General features: G+C 47.0%; 1 protein-coding gene across 3 annotated transcripts in view; it reads right to left on the bottom strand.

Annotated features, from left to right (window-relative positions):
- Window positions 1–1,254: 1,254 nt before the first annotated feature.
- Window positions 1,255–23,528, bottom strand: part of LOC149344995 (uncharacterized) — a 40,937-nt gene continuing 18,663 nt past the window's right edge. The window contains exons 3-6 of one of the 3 annotated variants that reach the window (XR_016282806.1): window positions 17,974–18,044; window positions 10,918–11,000; window positions 10,723–10,803; window positions 5,711–5,872 (exon numbers count right to left, since the gene is read on the bottom strand). Coding sequence is in view for 2 of the 3 variants with exons in the window: in XM_089542708.1 (XP_089398834.1) it covers window positions 5,745–5,872; window positions 10,723–10,803; window positions 10,918–11,000 (292 nt within the window). In the remaining variant the exon portion in view is untranslated. Of the gene's footprint in view, window positions 1,520–5,710; window positions 5,873–10,722; window positions 10,804–10,917; window positions 11,001–17,973; window positions 18,045–23,528 lie in introns of those variants that run through there. The other 2 variants (XM_089542709.1, XM_089542708.1) reach the window with 2 other exon arrangements.

A 23,528-nucleotide genomic window follows, 5' to 3' on the forward strand; every position in this document is an offset into this window, starting at 1 on the left:
ATCGTAAATCCCTCCGTATCGTCTCTTTGCTTTATAAACTTTGTTTGGCTTGGGAACCTCTGGCTCCGACCCGTTCTTTTGCTTGCGACAGGCGAAAGCTGGACACCAAATGACCAACCCCCTTGTCACTTGATGGCTGTTTTCTGGCTGAGCTTGAAACTCTGATTCGAGGGCATCTTTTCTGAGAAGGAAACTGCTACCGCCACACGCTCTAAGGGTGTCTGGAATCCACGCACAAGTGCGCGAAAAGGTGACAGCCTGTCGGGGTATATAGTGACCCGATGGGGGAGTCTCCATCTGCATTGCGTTTCTGTTACGACACGCGAATCAGCGCACGTGTAAGCTAAATAATGTGTTTTAATTAACGTTTTGTGCAGTAACTGGTGCAGTAACCAGTCATGTGTGTGTGCGTGCGCGCGTGGTGTGCGTGTGTGTGTGTGTGCGCGCCTGCGTGCGTGCGTGAGTGGGTGCGTGCGTGTGTGTGTGCGCGCGCGGGCTTGTGTGTATGTGTGCGTGTGTGTGTGAATAAATATTGACAAGGCAGTTAAAAAACTTTCCTTTTTTCGCAGAGATGCTCCGTGCGGCGGACAGCTGTGTTCACTCAATTACTGCTATGAAGTTGTCATCGCATAACATAAGTACGAAACTAACAAGGAACTTTCTTTGCTTCCAAATAAAACTTACAGTATTTTTAAAGTTGTTACCGATTATTAGCACTTTTTTGTAAATGTTAGTAACTATGGCTTCGGACGTTATCCATGTGTTGTGTTTCGAAATGGGGACAATGGCGCCAAATGGGTTAATACTACTGATGCATTCGCGCCATTACACGCACCGGACTAGTGATCTGGGCAAAAGATTTTAGGAATTTAGTGCCGCTCAACATGGTGGGTACGAACAAGCGGCAATTCCACCGCGGAGGAAAACGAATAGTTGACTCGTGCCTCCAGCTGGTAAACTTTGCTCAAAGTGAATCAGGCGTTGAACCGTCGACTTCGCATGAACAGAGCCTGTATCAAACAGCCTTCTGCGTCACAGCCTCGGAAACTAGGTCGCGTGAATGTGGGCCGGGTTCGAAAAACAGGCGCCTCGAACGGTTTTGAAGCAGAAAGTGAGGAAGTGGCTGGTGCCTTGGCATCGGACCGTCCGTCGATGTCACAGGTATTCTTTGAGAGCACAGTGAGGTCGACTTTCTCTATGCGGTGGAAAATATCCTTCAAAATGCTGGACATCAACTTTATTAGACATCATTAGAAAGAGCAGCAGTTTGGTAGTAAATGCAATAAATTTACCACCCTGTGCGTGTAGTTCTGTTGGGAAAAAAATCCAGAGGAGTGGCTGTGTGTCTGAGATTAGTTAGCAGCATCTTGATGAGGGTGTCAGTCTCTTTTATTCCACAGTAATTAACCTTTTCGTGCTATGCATGTTCCTGTGAACATAGGTAACTTTTCTTTGATGATTGCAAATACATGCAGTCACGGGTGTTCTTTGTCTTCAGAGGCCGTAAAGCCAGGCTTTCCTAAAAGAAAAAAAGTGACATCGAAGATATCATTAAGGTCTGGCTGCGGCTTTCAGAAGAGAAGCTCTGGAAGCTACATTTGAAGGCAATGCCGCTTTTCAATATGGTATTAAGGTGTATTTAAATTATTGTAGAAGCAAGAGCACAGTATGTGTTATTGTTACAGCGGACAAGTGTGCTGAAAAGGACTCGGCAGGCCTTAAGGACTTTACATTGTAGTCATTAGCGACGCTCCAGTCAGTCTGATATGAAATTGCTGGCATCACCTGGTCGTCTACGTTTACCATAATTCCTATTAGTCATTTATTCCAGTCACCTTCCGTTTGCATTTTAGCTTCCATTGTGAGAGTGCTGCAAATTCTCTGCTGTCAGACTGTTTCCATATTGAATGCATACACACCGCATTCAATATGCGCTGTACGTTGTACAACGCTGTACAACGGAGCTCAAATGCGATGTATATGTCGGCAACATGAAAAGAATGTGACTACTGGGTGGAATTTCCAGCACTCTGACATAATCTACTGTTTCACATGCAGCACGCATTTAAGAGCACGATATTGCTTTTGTTATTAAAAGGGATTGCTTGCATGAAAGCATTCAAAATAGTCCGAATAAACTCTAATGTTCCAGTGTGTACTTGTGTTGGTTTCAACGTGCGCTCCTTTCAACAATTTATTTTTTAGGCCCAGCCGAAGAATCTGACTTCTCTGAATAGTCATAAGAAAATTAGACTCCGACTGCCGTGAATGAGCGTAAAGATTTAACATTGGATTATTTCTCTCGATGGACTTTTGTTTGCTCTTCTTCCTGCTTTTATGCTCACGCTGAATTGAACTGGTGCATTACACCAGTTAATGGTTTTCAGAACTGTTATACTTCAGAATAGCTTTCTGGTGCTGAGGTGGTGCATTACACCAGTTAATGGTTTTCAGAACTGTTATACTTCAGAATAGCTTTCTGGTACTGAGGTGGTGCATTACACCAGTTAATGGTTTTCAGAAATGTTATACTTCAGAATAGCTTTCTGGTACTGAGGTGGAAATGTAAGCCAAATTTTCAACAGCTTCTGTCCCTCTGGACGTAGTTTCCACTAAAGTGTTGCACAATCTTGTGCCGGAGTCAATAGCTGTTAAGCTACATCAAGAGTGTTCCAGCAGCACATGCAGTTTGGTACACCTCACAGGGCTTACAAGTATGAACAATACACACCACTGAGTATCGGATAGAGCAATTAATATCAGCAATATGATGCCCTGAAAATGTACTACAAAAGTCACTTTTGCATTTCTCAGGATGTTCTAAGAATGTCCTGAAGTTAGACAACTGTCTTGAATATGCACTACAAAAAGTATTGGGTGTACTTCTGAGGATGTTCTGAAAACATACTCAGGCCAGATAACATGATTTGTGGAGACCTTTTTTGGGATCATTGAAAGGCGTCCTGAGGACCACCAAGCATCCTAGTGAAGGTATTCTGATGAAATTTTCAGGATGCTTTAGCGTTCTCTGGGTTCTCTACAACCCAGCGCTCATGTTGTTGTGCTTATCTCAGTGTCCGTCTTTTTCGCGCTCTTTAATAGGGATAACAACCAACTTGCCCAGCTTTCTGTTAATCCAAAACCAGTGCAATGCGAGTTCCTAATTTCAACGCACAAACACTGAACACTTAACTGCCGCAACGCCTTCGTCTGTTCCAAGTTCAATTTTATCATTACAAAAAGGACCTTACTGAGATATCCACCGACCGTAGCTATTAGCCAGCGGCAGAAGCACGCGGCAAGAGCCTCTACGTACCCAACTCAAACAAATACTGCGCAGGTGCGCACAGGAGCACCTTCACAGCTTTCAGTCAGCGTTTGATGACGACGAATGAGTTGTGTTGCTAGGCAGCACGCTCATGCCATCCGCAGTGCGTTGAAGAGGCGTCACACAGACAGGCATACTTGATGAAATATTGAATACATTGAAACAGCTAAATTTGTTCACACCGCAGGGTCAATCCACAGCCGCTCGTACCGCCATTGTTCTTTTAGCCAAGTGAATGTAGTGCAGCCAAGGGTGTTCTGAAAGTAATGGCTAGCCACAGCGGCGTGCGGTTGCGGCCTCAGCAGCGGCGGATACTGCCTAAGTCCGCTGCGTTGGGAAGCCGTGACGCGGCGCTGCAATAAATTCTCGCGAAAGGCGCCCGAGAAATGGCGGGCGTCTGCTATCGGTTATATTTTCCGAGTTCGTGCGTTATAGAAGCCAGAAGATGACTTTTTGTATTTTGCGATGACACATGATAATTACATTATACCATGCACTGCATTTCGGAGCTTCTTCCGCGTTAAAGTACTTTGTGTTCTGTGCTACTCATGTCACTCTAAATCGTTCATGATACTACGCTTACACAGAACTATAAGCGCAGTAATTCATTTAGAAATGCATACTCGCAATACATATTCGATCTAAAGCTATTTGATGCCTAAACCGAATGCTTGTTCGCGTTAAAGTAGGTAGAGATGGGATTGAGTCGTCAGAATGCTTAACATGTTCTCCTGCAGTACTTACCTGCATTTCTTTTTTACAGTAAAGCGGACGAGCGCAAATAGGATTCATTGTGAAAACCTCATGCAAGTGCATCACAAGTACGTGCTAATAAATAGTTCTAACGACTGAATGGCATTTGTGCGTGCTGCTTCATTGTGAAAAGCGCGCGGTTTATTCACAGTGTTTTATCCATCAAGCGCTCCGGCGGCATGTCAGCGCTGTAGATCCCTCCTGCGCCCGGCGGTTCGGCTGCAGCTTTAATTCGTCTGCAAGCAATCCTGTGTCATCACCACTCGCGCCAGAAAGTGTCAATGTTTGGGTAACTACTTCAGGCTGCGCTCTTCATCACAGTTTTATTGCTTTCAAAACTCAAAGCATTAGGGAAATATATAATAGGTTAACTACATTATGCTATCTTTTAACGTATTCGAATGAAGAGAAAGTGTCGACACAAGGGTGCACCGAATTCGCGCCGCTCACCTTCGGCTGGGGATAGACAGTTAAAGCATAGAGAAACATACTTACGTAAGTATGTTTCTCTATGGTTAAAGCCCGAAAGTGGGGAACCGCCCTTGACAAGGGGCGTGTCAAATGGCTTTGATGACTGTGCAGATAGGTAGAGGAGAATTCGTGACTTAGCGATCGCAGATATTGCGTTGATAACGTTAAGCGGAGCTGGGGCAGTGCGCCGTCTGCTGTGCTTGAAGTGTAGAACCGGCGCACAAAGGGTGCACTCGTGTTAGCTTACGTGGCTTTACCTGGACACTTTATTGTCTGGTGCCTACGCAAGTGCCGCGCTATTTTCTGTGACTGACTGCCGCCTCGCAAACTCGGGTGAAACTAGGGCGAGTGCATAACTCGGGCCTTCCTGCAGAGCACCCCTGACCCGCGTTTTGGGGTAGTAAATTTCGAATTTCCGACTCGCACTATTAAGCATGTAACACAGCCTACGAGGCACTGCTTGTTGAAGCGTTTCTTTTCCCCTAAGTGTGAAAGGTGAGGTTTTACTGGTTTCACACATTGGTCTACGCCGGTGGCAGAGAAAACACCGTTCTCAAAAGGTGCGACACATCGGCTAGCGCTTTGCTCCTGTCACCACCGCATCACTCTGGCTTGCCTGGAAAGTGAGATGCATATGCCTCAGAACAGAAGCGTGCTGGAAGAGTTCTATCAAATGAAGCAGTTGTGGAATGCGGTCGCATGTAAGTTTTTACATTAGGAACTCAGGACTGCGCCCACACTGTGCAGCTAACATTAGCAGCTTACAGCGCTTCTCTGGCAGCCACTCGGCGGTTCCTTTTCTTTCTCATGTCAAGGATAATGCCAGCGCGCATTTTTTCAATGTTCAAAGCTATGCTGCACAGGGTGACAGACGGGGGAGCTAGACTGGTTTGCCCCGAATTCCTCGTGATGCTAACATAAACGACAAATTTGCTCAGGAAACTAAAAAGCTTACTGAGTTTAAAAAACTAATGGATTCACTGAAGCAATGCCTCCCTCTTTCTGTCCATGTTGTGGCACACCTTGAAGGCAGAAACAGGTGCCGTATTTCGAATGTATAGACTACACAGCACTAATGCTCTGTATTCTTTAAGCGGCTTTGTTCGTTCATGTAATGCTCAGTTTGTTTCTAAAGAAATCGTTACAGAAAAATTTGAACACCGTCTATAAAAATGCTGTTTTTATTCTGAGGTTATTCACAAGCGCTCTCACTGTGCACTTTCGTTCTACTAGTGCTGCAGGATGATAATCTGCCCTCGCATGCTTTGCTGTCTTCATTAGGTGCTTTGAATGGAGGCATTCTGGTCCAGAGAAAGCAGCCTGTCAATAAAAAGGAAAAGTGACGGTGATTTGCGTTGTTTGGCCCAATGTGATTTATGTGCGCTCGCACTGTGTTTCCTTTGAATTGCATTGTTATCGTTTTTTATTCTCTATGGCGTTTATGCCCTGTCATTCATTATACTTCTATGTAAATAAATTTATATTTAGTTCATTCTCTATGTCATGTGTAATTGCATACCATGAATGAAGCACAATAGACACATGGCATTCCTTCTATGCGTGCGTATACGGCCTGTCGTTCTTCAAAAAATCCCGCGTTGTCGTCGTCGGTCGTGTTGTGAGCGCACAAGCAGGTCACCTAGATCACGTGACCTCGAGACGTCATCAAAACCTCCTGACTCCTCTTTTGGGGAGGGCAAAAGCTATGCAATAGAAGAAACGACCAAAACTAATCGAGACACCTACTCTTATTATTAGATTAAAAACAAACCATCATTTCTCCAGCAATCAGAACAAGCATTGCTAATGTATTACTTTACTAATTGCCACTGGACTGTAATTTATCTAGGATAATTCTTTCGTCACACGGACTCATCAACCTTTAAACTATGGTCAGCTGAGTTAGGTCTGCATACCAGTCGTTTCACTTAATCTTCGCGTTGAACAACAACATTAGCATGGACATTGAAATAATTTAGTTCAATGCGGGAAATGCAGAGTGCCCTTTTTTGATTTGTCGTACAGTACGCCTGTCATCTAGAATACACTAAAACTTGGCAGTCACTCGCGACCTGCATAGCCGTATACACTCTAAGAACTCATTTCGGAAATTTTGCCCCATACGTAAACCTCACTAAGCTTTCGTGAGGGCATTGAGACATCAAGCTGCAGTTTGGAAGGCTATAGCTGTTCGTCAGTTTTTTGTCCCATCACAGTTGTCATTGGCGTTGAGACCAATTTTGAGGAAAATATAACAGGAAGGAAGTGAGAGGACGAAACGGGTGCTAACATTCAACAACTTTTACGTGACGTATTTACACAAGCATCTTTGCCCAAGCGGAGCTCTTATTATAGCACATCGCAGTCATTTCGTGCTTAAGGAACGCATCAACAAAAGCATTTCACTGCCGCATAGTGCAAGCGTAGAGCTACCAATACCTTTCGACCTCTCCTCTTAAAGCAAAATGCTTCCATATATCTTTGTGCACTTTTGTGTTGACACTGTTGCAACACTTTGCACTCACTCAGGCGAGGCTAGCAGGCGAGGAGAATCTTATTCTAGCAGGTTTGACCATGGTCAGGCAGATGGGCACCTGTTTTTTAAAAGAAAGCCTGTGCTCACTCATATAATCGCCGATCCCTCCGCACGTAAGCAGGGACTCCTATTTTGCAGTTCACGCAGGGTATCTTGTGCTTCGAATATATCTGCAGCTTTTTTTTCTGATGGAGAACTTTTACTTTGTAGGCACTTTATTTACGCATTTATATTTTTCTGGTGTATAAAACAACAAGCTCAGCAACAAGCATCTTTCGCCTTGGTTGTCTCGCTAGCGTGAATCCTGCACATGGCTTTCTTTGCCGATAACTGCAAAGGCCTAGCTGGTATCACTTGCCTTCAAGTATATCACACTAAGGGTTTAGGGTATGGAGATTGCTCCTACGCATACCCGAGCGGCTCTTTGTTACCCGTTATCTCCACATCGACCATGACAATTCCGCGAAGTCACGAAATAAATAACCTGAAAATTTCTCATGCCACTCCTTCCACTCCTGCAGAACTGGTCACGCTTCGAATTGCGCTTCGTTATATTAATCAGCAGACACCCAGTACAGTCATAAGCGCCGGTGGCTCCCGATGGCTGGGTACACTGCCGCTGGACGTAGAAAGATGCTGATGACCATTTTGGTGCAAATTAACGCGGTTTCCCTTGCTGCCCGCCAGACACGAACTCGAAACACCACGTATGAAACCACGCAGCCTGGCGTTCCTTGAACCGGCGCCCCTAGCAACGCCCAACATGATCGGCCCGCCCGAACCCGTCACATCGGGAAGGGAAAGAACGGAAACACTCCCAGATGTCTGGGGCTTCTATGTGTCTACTCCGATGCCCGGCTGACCAGACATCGTACATAGACACCATTTAGAGGAAAGTGCCTTTGGCCCGTCGACCACCCCCACGCGTATGCACCGCAGAGCAAGTTTCCTACCGCCAACACTGATGCTCACAATTTCCCATCTCACAGCGGATTAATATATTAGCTGGAAAACAAAGCAAAAAATTCATGCAGAGCCCTTCGTACTTGTGCTTCAGAGCAATATTCATTGACTGGATTCCTTCATTGGAGTGAGGATGACTCGGTGGTCTGGTAATAATGCGGCGTAGCAGGTGAAGAAAGATCGACGGTCAACGCTTGTAGCGCCGCTAAACCCACAAGCGCAGACACGTTGGGGTAGTAGTGTTCGAGGCCGGGGTCTTGTGGTGTAGGGCACGAAAATCGTGGATGAGGTGTGGGCACGTATTTGCTCAGTCCGACACACTCCCACAGTAAGTAGAAAGCTTGCCCTGATTTGCGCGAATAAAGTCATGCCATGCAGGTGCGCCCAAACGGCGGCACAGATTAGCCATATAATTTGTCGTGCATTTGTAAAAGCTTATGGTATCACCTATTCGTCACTTTCAGGACACAATAGTATTCTGGGAAACAACATATCTGACGATTTCGCTTGATCTGCACAGGGAAGTGCGCAAAATGTCCATATCCTGCTGATTAAAGCAGACGATGAAAGAGATTTTTTTCTGGTGGCCCTCCACATGATTTTGGACTCACTAAATACACAAGGAATTTTATAACGCCGCTTGCACAACTTTAAAGGAATTGAAGTTAGCGCCCGACGTGTACAGCTTCGAACTATCATTCTTATATCACCCGAGGCTGTCATTGGTGTTCAGAAATGCTTATTAATGCGACAGGAGTTTAGGGAATATCGCGAGAATTCCTAGTGTGGAAATGATGTGCGGAAGTGATGCATGTAAATTACGAAAGCGCATGAACGACCGAAGGAGCAGAGATGAAGAGCGGAAAGAAGAAGGGAGAGGTTCCGCGCGCTACCCGGAACCAGCGGATGAGAGAGCGCGTGTCGGAGCCCCGAAGAGCTGAAAAAGAGAGACTAGAGGGAGGAGGAATAGAAGAAGGCATGGGCGGCTTTGCGTCTGTGTGGGGCTAGGCGAAAAAAAAGAGAGAAGCGCAGTTGCGACGTAATGTTGTGTTTCATGAAAGCGACGCTTTTCTATTCGCTTGGAGGGGGGGGGGGGGGGGGGGGCTAGAGAGGCGCGCGCGTCCGGAGCCTGCACCTGTGTACCGTCCTTAACATATGGTGCGATGTTCTGTAGGGTTGTGAAATGTGCTGGGAGCACTTTGGCTGTGCCATTGCAGAGATTTTTTCACGGAACGGGCTGAAGGACAGACGGACGCGTGGTGCCGATCGCTTGATAGAACAGCAACGAAATGCAAAAAGAAGCTGAAGCATGCTCATGCAGCGAAGGAGTCGCAGAACCAGGCAGCAGCTGTAGTAAGAAATGTTCGATGCAGAAAGGTGCACAGACTTAAGGGAGCCAAAGCCGACACCAGCAGCAGCACTAGTGCAAGAGTGCCGGAAAAAGGAATGAGCAGCAACACAATGGAGACAGAAACAGTGCCAGAAGCAGAGCACCACCGATTGAAGAAACGACAGCAGAGAAAACGAACAGCCGTGTCCAGAAAAGAAAAGAAGAAAGCAGCAAAAGCAACGATTTATTCTTCAATAAGATATTAGAAAGCAAAAACACAGGTCTTGTTTCAATAGCAAAGCGAATTCAACGATCATGAAACAATTCATGCTTTCGCATTCTCGTGGGATCAAGCATCGATCATCATGCAGTTTTTCCCATCTGGCTGCGATTGCCGACTCACCAAAGTGTGCGCACTGTAGGCATACACGAATGATTGAGCGTCTACGTTGCTACTGGACTCGCACTAAAATTCTATGATTGTCTATAGAGGCAGCACCTCGCCGATTGCACTTACATCCAGTGACGATGCACAAGAATTGTGGACAGTGGTCTTAATCTTCTCCAGCTAGCATCGTCTTCGGGAAATTCAAGTTTTTAGGAGGCAAGCTTCAGCATAAGATTGTAGACTAATTATGAGCGTCCCGCGTGTTTTCGCGGGCTAATCGGCAACATGGACATATTTCGTACTGTAGTGAGAACGCAACTTTACTTCTTTCTTCTCTTTCACCCTTTCCCACCCCTCCTCGCCTGCAGGGCGGCCAACCGGGCATTGCCTGAAAAGTCGCCCTTCCTTTTCTTTTTTTTATCTTTATAGCAAGGAGTCAACCACACCTGAGTTGTGCAAGTTGTTCATGTAAACGCATAGTGTGGTAACTGAAATAAAAATTGATTCATTGCTGCGATTTATTGAAATATGTTTGACACCACCCTATTATAACTGAACTGAGCCTAACGTCATGAATCGCGAGTACCCATGTTAGTTATTTCGCAACAGCGGTCTGTATATTCCTTTCGGGAGAGAAAGCTGCTGGTCTAGCTGGCGGTGCATTTTCTGAAGAAGTTAGCGCAAAAAAACGAACAAGGGACAGAAAGAAAGGACACATAAGACATTCACGAGCGCTAATGAATGTCTCGTGAATGTCTTATGTGTCCTTTCTTTCTGTCCCTTGTTCGTTTTTTGCAAAAACTTTTTCAGAAAATGTATATTCCTTTCACACAATATGGGCAAGCATAAAAACAAACATGGCCTGTAAGTTTCGGAAAAGGCAAGAAGAAATACGGTTTTAAGTTTTTGCAGATCGCTGCAATAATATATAAGACACTTTTTCTTATACGAACCATTCATGTTTCCTTGGTTTCCTTTCAGTACGAAGCAGTGAGGATATTGAGCATGAACAAGAATGTAACTTGAAGACCGGCCTGGAGAAGAATGTCAAAAGAAAACAACTAAAATTAAATTACAGAGGACTCGCTAGTCATCATTTCCTTAAACATATTTAATAAGCAACAAAAATAAAGAAAAGGTAACCTCACCGGTAGTTTGTCCATCATCCGCATTCACCAATGTGAAATTTATAGTAGAACCCAATGTCGTTGCATCAAAGGTGTCTGTTAGCCTGTCGACGAAAAGAACAAGTCATCAATGAAGCCACGATTGCAACCACACATAGAAAGGGCGGCAAAATTCAGATTTAACGTTTCTTTAAACATATTCGTTATTTTGTTGGACATGGCATTCTACGGCACTGCATGAACACACCGCTCTAACTAGGTCTTTGAACGAACAAACCTCTGTTCAGAGCCGGTTTGGGCATGATCGAATGGACATTACAATAACAATCATCTATTTGTTAACATATCACACGTATTCAGCACAGGGGTGGATAGCTGAATACAGAAGGGATTACAAAGCCAATATATACACTTAGCTAACGCCCGTTAAAGCCACAGCAGTTGCGGTGGGCAGAGACGAACAACTCGAAACGACTGCACACTTGAGAAGGCTATGAACGACCAGTAATTCATCTTCCTTCAAGGCGAAGTTAAGAGAGTGTTGTCTTCTTCTGTTCGTCTTCGTCTTTTTTGAGCTCGTTAACCATGAATCAGCGTTTGTTCCCTGACCCACTCCGCCCGCTTCCGATCTCTCAACGTTACACCTATCACTTGTCTTTCCACAGCTCGCTGCGTTGTCCTCCACTTAAGCTAAACACCTGGATAAATACCATGGTTAGTGCCGGTCAGGTACAGCTGTTCTATCCTTTTCTCTTCATGAATTTCGGAAGACTACCATTCATGACCGCAGAGAACCTGCGATATGGGCTCCACCCCTTTCTTATTCTTCTAGTTATTTGGCTCTCGTGATCCGGTTTAGCTATCAGTGCCTGCCCTCAGTAGAGAAGTCGACGTATGCCTTTACCACTTAGAACACATCGCTAGCAATAGTGTCTTACCGAAAACATTGAAAACACACTCATGGCAAACGTAATCGCAAGGAATTGTTGGCTCCAGAGATACGGATTAATAATAGACGCAAAATGCTCTGTTAGGAGTGCAAAATCACTATTCCCAAGGCTAAACCTCGAGCCAGATCTTGAGATATTAGTCAGTTTTTGCCAACTATTGTGCGATGCTTTGCGGGTTGGTGCCAACTGAAATAAATAAATAAATAAAAATATAACCAACAAATATTGCCGACTCTGGGATTCGAACTCGCAGCGTAGCGAACAGATCAGCTGCGCTGGCCAGTGCTACAGAGCACTGGCTGTAGCCACTTTATTTTTTAGTATGGTATTTTATAAGTAAATGATGCGATGTTTTATGTACATGAGCAACGTGCAAACATTAAGAAAACGGGAAATCAAGGCACCTAAGCAACGAAGCACGAGCAAAAAGGCAATGAAGAGTGCAGCACTAACAGCGACCGTCACTCCGGTTGGAAGTCAGTCTGGGCATGCAATTTGTTTAGGTGTAGAATCATTCTACTAAAAAGGTCTTCTGTAGAAACAACAGAGGCTCTATAATCCTATGAAAAATAACTTATATAACGGTTCATCAACAAATCGTAGTGTATACAGATATCGTACCGAGCGTTGCGTCAAATTTACTCTTGTTTTCGATATAAATTGAATGATGTCCCTGAAGAGTATTGCATCTTTACAATTGATGAAACAATGCTCAGCCGTGTTAGGAGCATCACAAAGGTGACAATTTACCGTAGATCTAAAAACACCTTTTTTTCTAATCATGTTTCACGAGTAATGTATGGGTGTGTACCTTATACAAAATGCACTTGTTCCCGGCGAGAGAACTATTTTACGTACTCTCTTGAGTACATTATATCCCGGCGAACCAAAATAAACAGAGCGCTACATAGATGGACGGCAGAGCGCGCAAATAAATACTTGCATAGTCGTTTCCTAGACACCGTAAAAAGCAACTCAAGGGAAAAATGAACAAGTAGCTAACGAACATCTAATAAACCTCATCAATGAATTGTACAAACACGGACGATCACAAACATTGAAGACACAATAAGGCTGGGTAAAACAAGCTAAATTGACTTACAAGAATGCACACACTACAGGGTGTGCAAGGTTCCGGGCAAACATGAAAGGTGAAACTGCCCATCGGATATATAGGTGGTCTAAACCAACGCCGCCTGGGCTTAATACGCCTTATTGGTTCAAAATACGAATCCCAAACAAGAGTAGCGAAAACTCTTTGCCATCGCTCCATATCTCATCTGTCGTGACGTCATTGTGTCACGTAGTGTGACGTCACCATACCACGTGGTCTGCACGGCGTGCAACCGCAGCGACGGCACAAGTTGGAGCCCCGTCTCTCATCTGTCGTGACGTCATTGTGTCACGTGGTGTGACGTCACCATACCACGTGGTCTGCACGGCGTGCAACCGCAGCTACGGCACGAGTTGGAGCCCCGTCTCTCATCTGTCGTGACGTCATTGTGTCACGTGGTGTGCACGGCCTGTAACCGTCAGGATGGGCTTGGGTTACCTATTGTAATATGCTTCACATAAAAAATTCAGGGGAGCACTTTGTTGACCTAAAGTGAAGTGAGGCGAATGCCTTAAGCACAGTGTTGCTGCTTGCGTCACAGATGCGTTTTATGCGAAGCATATTACAATAGGTAACCCAAGCCCTTCGTGAGGGTTACATGTCGTGCAGACCACGTGACACAATGACATCACGACAGATGAGAGACGGGGCTCGAACTCGTGCCGTCGCTGCCGTTGCACGCCGTGCAGACCACGTGGTATGGTGACGTCACACCACGTGACACAATGACGTCACGACAGATGACAGACGGGGCTCTCACTTGTGCCGTCGCTGCGGTTGCACGCCGTGCAGACCACGTGGTATGGTGACGTCACACCACGTGACGCAATGACGTCACGACAGATGAGAGACGGGGCTCCAACTTGTGCCGTCGCTGCGGTTGCACGCCGTGCAGACCACGTGATATGGTAACGTCACACCACGTGACACAATGACGTCACGACAGATGAGAAACGGGGCTCCAACTTGTGCCGTCGTTGCACGCCGTGTGAATCACGTGGTATGGTGACGTCATACTCCCGCGCATTTCGAACGCGCGTTCACACTCGGTGTAGGTGAAACGCTCGCTCCACCGGGCAGGCGGACGCGGCTTCCGTGGTAATCCAGGCGCTCACCAAACGCGCGTCTCGGGGTTAGTCGGCGTTCCGCTGTAGCCATGCCGTTGTCTTCCCCCACAACAAAGGCTTCTAGTGGTTGTATTAAAATGACCAAGTATTCAACCAAGGAAAGCCATGTATTACCAAGCCTAGCCATCAATATGCTTCGCATCTGACAAGGCTTAACCTTAGCTAAGCTCCAGCCATTTTTTTACGATGTTAGGCTTCCTCTCTAAGAGTGAAACGAGACAGCATCTTGCAGAACTACAAGGGAGTCCATAGAACGCCATCGCCCGTTCGGTTCTACGCCTTGCTCCTCGGTAAATTCGTTTTTGAGGAAAGGAAATGTATGTCTCCTAAATCTCGGTGAACACCTAAACCTCGCCAAAACGGGAAGGGAGGGAGATGGGAGTGAACGAAGACACTGTATTCGCTAGACGCGCCTTTGTTCATTCCAAACCATCGAGCTGGCAAGGCGGAGTGGTTAGCATGCTCGTCTCGCACTCAGGAGACCGGACTTCGATTCCCGAACTCAACCAATTTTCTACTCGGTTTTATTTATTTATCTGGCCTGACTAGAAGGGTCAGTTAGGCTAATTGGGTAATTAAGCAATTAACTAAACTCAGTCCCACTTACTTCGAGCATCACTATACGATCCCTTTAAATGGTTGCATGGTTACTAGCCAAAGTACAATTGGCCCGTTTGAAATTCGCGCACTGTGACGTCACGACGGTTTCGACCATTTGAAAAGCGTGACATTTCTGTCGAAAACTCCTGCTTACAACGATGAGGCATTGAAAGCTTCCGCCTTAAAAATTCGGCTAGCACAAATGAGTCTGTTAGGAGAAGGTAAGTGACGCCAACCAAGTAAAATACAGGAAAAACACGACGTTTCGGGACCGGCTCGGCCCCTTCTTCACGGTGTGACTACGGGCGAGCGCAGCTTGGCTTTTTAAGCCCCTGTGTGGAGGACCTGCGGGTCAATGGCCGCAGCCCATGGACGTAGGATGAGGGGAGAGTCCCCAGGGAACGATTAACATTCTCTCGTGTTTGCTGTATGTGCCACGACTCGAGTAGAAGTCTGTCCCAACCAGACAGACTTCTGTCGAATGTTTTCTTTTGACAAATGAGTCTGACGATGAATTACCGCCGTGTCCGCTGACTGGGCGTAGCGGAGCTGGACACACCGGCATGCGCTCATCCTATCGTTGTACACGCATGGCTGGTTGGCAACGCGACTTTTTCCAACTAGGCTGATGGGGACATTGTGGGCTAACCCACAACGGACACAGTGCTACAAAGAAATTTCAGGTGGGATGCTGAAACGGGAGTAAGATGTGAATAATTAGTGCACTATTTTGGGACACCCAGGCTCTTCGCGGAGGCAGTTGAGTGTTTTGGCCACAAAAATAACCACAACGGCTCCCCGTGGGGGACATGTGGGGAAGCACAAATTGGGCTGTGCCCTGCAGAACCCGAATCATTCGGATCCGACGATTTCAGTTAGGCCCAAAAATACCCGCTTCGGCCCGCTAAGGGGAATGTGGGTGCTGGCTCCCGCCGAATCGGCATCGGTTCCATTCCAGGCAATTCAACTACATGCTCAGCACATTCTAACAAGGTCCTGTACTGATACTGAAGAACTCCTCCCATATACCTGCTGTCTAGTCTTAGCATGTCCTCAGGACATCCCCAGATATCTCCTGAAGGACGTTCTTAGTCTGTTTTGAGGACGTCACATGACGATTTAGCGCAGTGACTCTGCGTTATAATTTGCTTAAGAATTTTGGGAACTTTGAACACGGGCCATGAAACAGCTTTAGTTTCGGCTCTTTTGTCTTCGATTCCGGAAAAGAGATTTTTCAACTTTCGCTATGCTGAACAATTCTGACTGGTTCCTTCATTGCATTTGCTGGCTTCGGAAGGTTCCTATATGCAATCATTTCATACAGCGACCACTCTGCAGGGCGTTTCACCTAAGGCTGTTCACAATTTAAAAAATAGGCTGTTTGAGTGACAAGAACGCTTTTTTCGGCACTGTTTTGCCAGCGGTGTAGTGTAATATAGCTAATACGTGCTAACAGCTGGCTGTTTAGCTAATAATAAATAGTTAGCATTTAGCTATTTCTGTTCGGCACCTTAATTAATGAAAGGCGTGTAGCCCACAGGAGGTACTACCCATATCAGTTTCTAGAATTTCCAACAGGCGGTTGATCTCGGTGGTGTGGTCTAACAAAATTTCGCTACATCGCGACAGTATACATGCGTTTTCGTGAAGCATGGAGGGAAAGCAGCCCTCGAGGGTGCTAACTCGTGAAAATAGCCAGAGTTTTTTGGGTCACAGCGCCGAGGGTAACCGCGTTTCCGAAATTCTAAAAGCTGATACAGATATTGCTTATGGTGTGCTACACGCCTCTGAATAATTAAGATGCCTAGCAGTATTAGGTAAAATTTAACAATTCCATATTGGTTACCCTGCCTGCTAGTTCGCACGTCTTAGATGTATTCTGATATATTACACAGCTGACAGGGCTATGCCTAAAAAGCGCTGTTCTGGCTTGAAAAGCCTGTTTTTAAATATTGTGAAAAGCCTTAGGTGAAACACTCTGTGCATCCCTCTCTCGAGTTGAATTCTGCCGCCTGACGGAAGAACCACCTAGACGAGTGAGCCAAAAAATGGGGGGGGGGTGCGGGGGGGGGGGACACTTAAACTTAGCCTTAAAGGTATGACGCTACAGCGTAAGGGGGTATACTCCATATATGCAAAAGTGGACATTCTATACTTTGCATTTATTGATCCCCGGGAGTCCTCCACCACTCCTGGCGCAGCGGTGGAGTGTTTAAGCGATGCGGCACTGCCCTGCGATGGCAAGTGCTGCCACCGGTGGGCCTTATGCTACCCGCGTTGCTCTTCCAGAGAGGCCAATCATTAATTTAACTGACACATTCCACGTTGCGCAGTTTGGTCACAATCCGGTGGGTAGTGATGATGTCGCAGTGCCATGCGATCAAGGTGGCCCATCTGCCTCTTAGGTTGCTTCTCTGAAGATTTTTCATAGATTTTTCGCTCACATTCGACGCCGCCTACGATGCCGTTGGCGGCGGCGGACATGACCGCTTTAACGCAATCGGGATGAAATGAGACGAGGTATAAAAGCAAAGGGGAGCGGACGCCGGCGTCGAGGAGAGTGGACGCATCCTATGTGCGCTCCGCAAATTTTCGATGTTTTCGTCGGTTTTGTCGTTTGTGCTCGCAAACTACTGAGCTATTTCAACGCCGGAAGTCTTCGCGACCACCGGGATACTACTTTTTCGGCAAGTGAAGCCCTCTTTTGCAATTTCTACATACTTTTGGACTCACGCCAACCGGCCAGGCTGCCAAGCCTAACCTGGTGAGCGGCTCTTGGAGCCGCCTGCCGAGCGGACGCACAGGCTGGCTTGTCGCGGTGTAACTCAGCTGCGCCATGTCTCGCATGGAAGTAATTGTGGGAGGAGAGAGTATCCAGCCTGAAGAGCTCCACTCTCAAGTAGGTTGGTTTAAAGTTAATTATTCCAAAGTCAAGGCCCTCTCGCAGACAGGGGAGGGAGAGCAAGCTGGCGACCCGACCCGAGATGGGAGGCAAGACAAAGCTTCAGCGCAAATAATGGCGATAAAGAGAGAGGGAAGGAAGCTGGCGAGGCAATCTGTTGGCACGCAGCAGACGCGCCTCTCCCCCGAGCTTCATAAAATAGTGCTCAGACCGAAAGGGGGTCTCAAACTGATCATGGAACGCACTGACGCAACAGTGGCGGACGCGGTGAAGATAGCGGCAGGTTTTAAACTGGCGGAAGTTAAGGAAGATATCGTACACGTCAACGACAAGCAAAACTCGATTCTCATAGGCACTGAAAGCCAGGAGAGGATGCAAAAGTACCTGAAAATCGGCTCCATTCCAACGCCAGAGGGACGCGTTGAAGCGTTCGTCTACCTGGCCACTCCGGACGGCTGTGGGAAAGGAGTTATACATGGAATTCTGGTCTCGCACACGGTGGAATTCATTCAAGATATGTTGAAGTGCTCGCGTAACCCGGAGGTGATGGGAGTCAGGCGACTTGGCCGTGAGTCTCGCATCGTGTTGTTGCTCTTTGAAGATGAGACAGTGCCGCACTGGATTTATTATGGAGGCATGCCGCTACGCTGCCATCTCTACAAGAAAAAATTCAGGGGGCATTTGGCTGTCTAAAGTGCGTAGAGGCGAAAGCGTTTTCCGCACCACTTTGACTGCTTCAGTGGAACTGGTGGCGTCACATATAATTGAGTACTAATTACTGTGATGACAAATCACTAATTAATAGTTAATTACTGATTAATGCCTGAATACTAATTAAGTGCTAATTGATGACGCTTAACCGCCGCGGTGGCTCAGCGGTTATGGTGCTCGGCTGCTGACCCAAAAGACGCGGGTTCGAACCCGGCCGCGGCGGCTAGAATTTCGTTGGAGGAGAAATTCTAGAGGCCCGTGTACTGTGCAATGTTAGTGCACGCTAAAGAACCCCAGGTGGTCGAAATTTCCGGAGCCCTCCACTACGGCGTCTCTCATAGCCTTAGTCGCTTTGGGACGTTAAACCCCTTAAACCAAACCAAACCATGACGCTTAAGCTTCGCCTTTAGGTGTGAAACGCGACAGCGTGTTGTAGCGCTGGCAGGGAGTCCACGGAACGCCACCACCTGTTCGGCGCGATGCCTTGCCCTTTGAACGCAACGCTTTTTGGGGAATAAAAATGGCGCAGAAATTGTGTCATCTCGGTGGACACCTGAACAGCACCGTAGAGGAAGGGAGGAAGTGGGAGTGACAAAGAGGGCCCATAATGAAGGAAATGAACATTGTATTTGAGGAAAGAACTGTCTCACATATCTCGGTGGACACCCGTCAAAATTCAAGGGGGCACTTTTTTTACCTTAAGTGTGGTCACTGATGTGTGGTTAAGATGTTAAGCTTCGCCTCTAAGAGTGGAACGCGACAGCGTCTTGCAACGCTGCCTGGGAGTCCATAGAACGCCATCGCGCATTCGGTTCTACGCCTCGCTCGTCGGTAAATTGGTTTTTGAGGAAAGGAAATGTATCTCTCATATCTCGGTGGACACCTACACCTCGTCGAAAGGGAAGGGAGGAGGATGAGAGTGAGCGAAGACACCGTATTTACTAGACGCGCCTTAGTTCATTCCAAACCATCGAGCTGGCATGGCGGAGTGGATAGCATGCCTGTCTCGCACGCCGAAGACCGGGGTTCGATTCCCGAGCTCGACCAATTTCCTACTCGTTTTTATTTGTTTATCTGGTCTGACTAGAAAGGTTAATTAGGCTAATTGGTTAAGTAAGCAATTAACTAAGCTCAGTCCCACTTACTTGGAGCATCACTATACAATCCCTTCAATTGGTTGCATGGTTACTAGGCAAAGTACAATTGGCCCCGTTTGAAATTCGCGCACTGTGACGTCACGGCCGTTTCGACCAATTGAAAAGCGTGACATTTTCTGTCGACAACTCCTGCTTACAACGATGAGGCATTAAAGGGTTTCGCCTTAAAAATGTGAGGTCTGTGTGACATGTGGCCAACTCGGACATCGAGCCGACGTATGCCCGAACCCAGACAACATTAAGTGTCGAGGATGTGGTATGAGCAACCCTCCTCGAGAACATACTTGTGACCCAAAGTGTGCCCTATGTGGGAAAGGGCACATACTCGGAGACAAGAAGTGCCCGGAACTTTACAGAACCCCGCACATAATTAAGAAGCGACAGTGGAAAGAACGAACGCAAGACAGTGGGAGCAAGGCAACAACAGACAGCGAGAACAACGCATCTGGACGACAGAGCAGACCAAGAACCAGGGCAGAAGGGGGATTTCACATGCGACAGGACTCCTTCCCGCGCCTGGAGTCGGGGACAGGCTCTGGTGGTAGCGGCCAGTCCACGGGACGCTCCAACTCCCGAGGTCGCTCGGGTTCCCGGGACCGCCTCAGCTGCAAGTGCCCTTCCAGCTCCCAGGGCCGTTCCAGCTCCCAGGGTCGTTCCAGCTCCCGGGGTCGTTCCGGCTCCCGGGGTCGTTCCAGCTCCAGGGGCCATTCCAGCTCTCGCAAGCGCTCCGCTTCCAGGGGGCGGGACAACACTTGCAACAAATGGAACATCGGAGCCCGGCCCAAAATCGAGGGACGCTCTGAGTGTCATCAGCAAGGGTCAACGCCGCCCAAGGAGAAGACCAACGTGCCGGATGACCACAAGGAGGTGAGCTTTGTAGATAAGGTCTCCCATACTCATCCACCCGGTGGGTCTGAGGACATCTTACAACTTAAACGCATGGTGGAAAAATTAACTGGGGCGGTTACGGCCCTTCAAAATGAAAACGCGGAACTTAAGAAGCAGCTGCAGCTTAAGATCCAGATAGATAAAAAACGACAGGAAGCCGAAAAACCTCAAAATAATTCCCAGGAGAGTACGATGGTGGTGGAGAAATCCCTACCATCACCCAGCAAGAGAAAATTGTTAGAGGGCGCACAACCCGAACTTACGCTGGAGGAAGTCTGCCATAAACTGGAGACCAACATTCAGACCCAGATTCAGGCCCTGGATACCAAAATGCAAGCGCAATTTCAGGCATTGGAAACTAACATGCAAAACCAAATTCAGTCGATTTTCTCCGCAATACAGGGACTCACAGACGTAACACAAGGACACAGGAGTGAGCTCTTAGCCATCAATATATGGCAGCAATACCATTCAGCAAATTCAACATGGCCATATACACAAAGAATAACAAATACTTGCTGTGGCAATGGAACTGCCGGGGGTATCGACGGAAAAGGCCAATCCTCCAGCAGCTCCTTGCGTCTCTGAAGGTCCACCCAGAGGTTATCGCCCTCCAGGAGACTGGAGGCGCGTCAAAATTAATTGGTTATCAAGCTTTTAACGCCGCAGGCGACAAACCTAATGTTACCACATTCGTTAGAAGGAACATTACGGCCATTGAACATGACACGGGCATCCGCCACATAGAGCACGTCCTCGTCGAACTTATTCCGGCCAAAAAGACTCAACGCAGTCTTTTCATTCTGAATATTTATAGCACTCCAAGACAAAAGAAAGTTAAATTCGACTCCCTCTTCAGGAAAGTGATGCGTATCGGCAACAAGCAAGCACGCGTTATTCAAGGTGACTTCAATGCCCACCACCCTGCGTGGGGCTACCCGCCGCCCTGTACGAAGGGGAGAGAGCTATGGCTAGACATACAGCAAATGGGCTTCACCCTGCTCACGGATCCTCTCACCCCCACAAGAATGGATAACAGCGTGTGCGCTGACACGTCCCCAGACCTCTCCCTGGTGAAGAATGCGGGTACAGCTAATTGGTCCAACTCATTGCTAAACCTAGGGAGTGACCATTACATACTTGTCACGGAAACTGACGTTGGCCCTGCCAAGCGCCAAACGCGCTCCCCGCATATAATCGAATGGGACGCTTTCCGCGACGCTCGTAACCAGGACGGGAGAAAGGCAGAAATCACAAACATAGAACAATGGGCGGAGGAACTCCGCAGGGATGCTAAGAATGCGACTAAAATGATCGACGACAACGCGGAACTTGAAGTACTAGACAGCCGCCTTCTTCATATGTGGGAGGCCAAAGCTAGTATGGAAAAGCGATTAAAAAGACAAAAGTGGAATCGCAATCTCAGAAGACGCCTAGCGCGCCACAACAAAGAGATTGAGGCATATGCACTTAGACTCTGCGATCAGAACTGGGAAACAATGTGCGACCAGCTTGAGGGCAATATCGGCCTCGCCAAAACATGGAACCTCCTTCGGCACCTCCTCGATCCAGAAGGTAGTAAATTAACACAGCGACAAAATTTACAGAAATTAGGTTATAAATTTGAAGGTTCGGAGCAGGAACTCCTCGATGCAATTCGTTGTCGATATATAGGCTCCGCCACCAAAACTTCCTTACCGCGCTATGAGGGTAAATCCAACAGCGAACTAGACGCCCCTATTCACGAATTCGAGGTTCGAGCAGAAATACTAAAACTGAAAACCAAATCAGCCCCCGGACCCGATGGTGTAACCAACAAAATGCTTAGAAACCTAGATGACAAATCTATAACGGCGCTGACCAATTTCATGCCAGAATGCTGGGAGAGGGGTGAGATTCCCAAACAATGGAAAACTGCTAAGGTAATTTTCATACCTAAGCCAGGGAAACCGCTCAATCTAGAAAATCTAAGGCCTATATCCCTCACATCTTGCGTTGGAAAACTGATGGAACATGTCATACAAACGCGACTAAACAATTTCATGGAAGACAACGACTTATACCCCCATTCGATGATAGGTTTTAGGTCGCATTTGTCCACGCAAGATGTCATGATACAGCTCAAACATGACATATTAGACACTAAGTCGCTGGATGCGAAAGTAATAGTGGGCCTTGATCTCACTAAAGCTTTCGATAATGTAAAACACGAGGCGATATTAGAAAACCTGGCTCTTTTAAACGTCGGGGAGCGCACATGCATCTACACTGCCAATTTCCTTTCGGGCAGGATAGCGCGCATCCACTTTGGTGAAAGTCAGTCTCAAAACATATATTTGGGCAGCATAGGCACCCCTCAGGGTTCACTTCACTTCACTTCACTTTAATACCTTAAAGACCCTCGTTAGAGGGTATTACATAAGGGGTGGGGCACACAGAAATGAAAAACAGAATGACTAACAGATAAGTTGAAAGTTATACAAACATAAGATTATCACTGAGCAAGTACACGCGTGACTTCTTCGATGAACAATGAGGGTTCGGTACTTTCCCCTCTTCTCCTTCAACGTGGCCATGATACGGCTACCGAAGAGACTGGAGGGGATAGATGGCTTGAATTTCTGCATGTATGCGGACGATATCACCATGTGGATGACCCGTGGACACGACGCGCACATCGAAAGTACGCTACAGAAGGCCATAAATGAGGTCGAAAACTATGTCAGCCGTAGGGGCTTGCAATGCTCGCCGCAGAAGTCTGAACTTCTTTTTTATCGACCTCTGCATCAAAGACAAACTAGAACCATCCCTAACATCAAATTACAAACTCAAGGGGCGGAGATCCCTCATGTTGAAAAAATCAGAATTTTAGGAATGATTATACAAAGCAACGGGTATAACGGTGATGCAATAACTAAGATGGAAAACTGCGCGCAACAAACGATGCGACTCATACAGCGGATTGCCAACAGGAGACACGGCATGAAAGAGCAGAATCTCCTACGGCTGGTACAGGCGTTCGTAGTTAGCCGTATCTCGTATGCTGCCCCCTTCCTTGATCTTAAAGTTTCAGAAAAGGAAAAGGTAAATGGAATTATCAGGCGATGCACGAAACAAACTCTAGGATTTCCCATCCGTACATCCACTCACCGCCTCCTAGAGCTAGGAATGCGTAATACCCTG

Source organism: Amblyomma mixtum, chromosome 5, assembly GCF_055824585.1.
Source record: "Amblyomma mixtum isolate Tamu chromosome 5, ASM5582458v1, whole genome shotgun sequence".
NCBI classification, from domain to species: domain Eukaryota; kingdom Metazoa; phylum Arthropoda; class Arachnida; order Ixodida; family Ixodidae; genus Amblyomma; species Amblyomma mixtum.